This window comes from Egretta garzetta, unplaced genomic scaffold, assembly GCF_000687185.1.
Source record: "Egretta garzetta isolate BGI_Z169 unplaced genomic scaffold, ASM68718v1 scaffold287, whole genome shotgun sequence".
NCBI lineage: Eukaryota > Metazoa > Chordata > Aves > Pelecaniformes > Ardeidae > Egretta > Egretta garzetta.
The window spans coordinates 3,548,327-3,550,655 of NW_009260435.1; the positions used below are offsets into that span (position 1 = coordinate 3,548,327).

Genomic DNA, 2,329 nt, shown 5'->3' on the forward strand with positions numbered 1-2,329 from the left:
TTTCTCTAAGAGATGTAACTTGCAAAGTTCTGTTGTGAGCAAAGTGATGGTTTTGCTTCTTACCATGGCAAGTCTGATGTAGCGATGAGGTAGAGAACCAGATCTTCCTAAAAAGTTATTTCTGCTAATGGAGACAGGGGAAGGACTAGGCTGGCAAACTAAACTTAAGACAGTTTTGCAAGCAACTGGTGCTGATGATTTTTGTGATGACAGAGCTGGCAGCCCCTGAGGTGTCACCACCTGCTGGCCTCGGCCGGCCCTCAGCCTTGGCCCCCGTGGCCTCGTGCCCCTGTGAACAGTTCTGCGAAGCACAGTAGGGTCTCAGAGCATAGTTAGAGAAAGTCTTTACTGAGCTGATATCCTTGGGTATCACAGCCTGGATTTTGCTTCCTGCGCTGTAGAATCGTTGGTGGAGGCTTGCATTTGCAAATGGGGCAACTGAAATAAAAACAAGAAAACTTTGGGAAAGGTATTTCAAAGGAAGAGTTACTGGGAGTACTCGCAGGTCTTAGCGTATGAGCTGGCAAGAGGGCAGGAGCAGCATTCTGCTGTGGGTACTTCCTTCTTGCCTGTGACATGGTCCTTACAGGATACAAATGATCCGTGAAGAAAAAAGTATTTCTGTGGGCCTAAAACCACAGGGTTTGCAAGCTTGTACCTTTGAGTTACTGCCACTAGGCCCATGCTACCGAGCCCTTAGTTTTGTTGGACAAGTACATTCAGTGGAGGGAGCAAAAGAAAGAGATGTGACCAGTGGCTGCCAGGGGGTGGCAGGTAAGCGCATGACATAACTCTGTCCCCAGGCATCTTGTTGCCTCGAATCACTGTTCACACTGGCAGCATTTAGCTGGAAAGGCAGGGTTGGCGTGCTCTGGTTTGGACCCCTGCTTGGTATAAGGCTCCTTTTAGGAGCTGTTGTCGTCTTTTTTTTTTTTTTTTTTTTTTTTTTTCTGTCCTTCATGGTGTGCTCCCTGTCCTGTTGTAGATTTTGATGGTGGACACCCCCGCTTGTTTTGCTGGACGCTGTCACAGACATTTACAGAACTATTTACCTGTGTAGCAGAGTTTAAACCAAGACGGGACACTTCCTGGGCTATGGTGTTGGGATTGCAATCATGTGTGTTCCTACTGTGTGACGAACTAAATGCTATGTCCCACAGGAAGTAAGGAGGCCTTTAGGCATGGCTGTGTTGTACTTGGTTTAAATACTACCTCGTGTAATGCTATGGCTTAGATCTTGCGGATGAGCTTTTGTAGTAATTAATAGTCTTTTCAACAGAGAAGGACAGCTCCGATGTACGCGATGAGCAGGGAAGGGAGTTTTAGGGGTGTGTGTTTGGTTTTGTTTGCTTGGTTTTGAGGTGGAAGGGGAAAAAATATTTGTTAAATGCTGCTAGGGGCTTGGAGAGAATTTAGCCTGTGTTTCCTAGATAGGGCCTGTCACTGTCATCTCGCCCTAGATGTTAATCTATCTATATATGTGTGTGTGTGTATGTATTTTTCACATGGTGCTTTACTGTTGCTTGCCAGACCATTGTTGCTATTAACAAGGACCCAGAAGCTCCCATTTTCCAAGTGGCAGACTTCGGCCTGGTGGCAGACTTATTTCAGGTAAGGCTAAACTTGGAGAGGCGTGGGGTAACTGTTTCGGAGACGTGACGACAGCTTAGGTCATACACTCTAAGGAGTGTTAAAGCTGTCTGTGTGAGGGTGGTGTTTGCTTGGAGTTGTTTTGTTAAAGAATTTGCTTTAGGCTTTCGTTCTGTTCATGCTCAAAATCCAATCCCTGCAAGTAGAAGCTATCCTGTGCGTTGTGGGTGTCACAGCCACCCTGCCTCTTGTAGTTCCTGAATATGAACTGTTCTGAGCAGTAACTGCACATAGGTGCTCAGGTGTATTTTTTTTAAGCTTCATCAAGTATGGCGTTGGCAGGAGTTGGTCTTGTTTTTGCCTGGGCTTGCTGCCTTGCTGATGGCCATGAGGCACTCACAGCTCTCTCTGGGAAGGCTGAGCTGGGAGCCAGCCCGTGTCCAAGTGCCTACAGCTCGCCTGTGCGAGCCGCCTGTGTGCATGTCCGCACGTGTGACTGGCAGGAGCGTGCAGTGGCTCTGCGGAGAGGCGTGGGCAGAAGCGCTGCCAGCACTTAATGCCATTCCTGAACTAATGCCCGCTGGCTCCGCGGTGAGCACAGGCCTTTTCGTAAGCCAGAGACAAAGTCACATTCTGAAGAAACACCATGTAGACAATTTCCTTAATAAATTTTGTACGAATGCATTATTTCCACCTAATGGAAATGTAGCGCTCTTAAATAATTAAGAGGCTTTATTCA

General features: G+C 47.3%; 1 protein-coding gene across 1 annotated transcript in view; it reads left to right on the plus strand.

Moving 5' to 3' along the window:
• The window catches only part of ETFA (electron transfer flavoprotein subunit alpha), a 42,287-nt gene that overhangs the window by 39,651 nt on the left and 307 nt on the right, over nucleotides 1-2,329 (plus strand). The window contains exon 11 of the mRNA XM_009643803.2: nucleotides 1,531-1,611. Within this exon, the coding sequence (XP_009642098.1) occupies nucleotides 1,531-1,611 (81 nt within the window). The remainder of the gene's footprint in view (nucleotides 1-1,530; nucleotides 1,612-2,329) is intronic.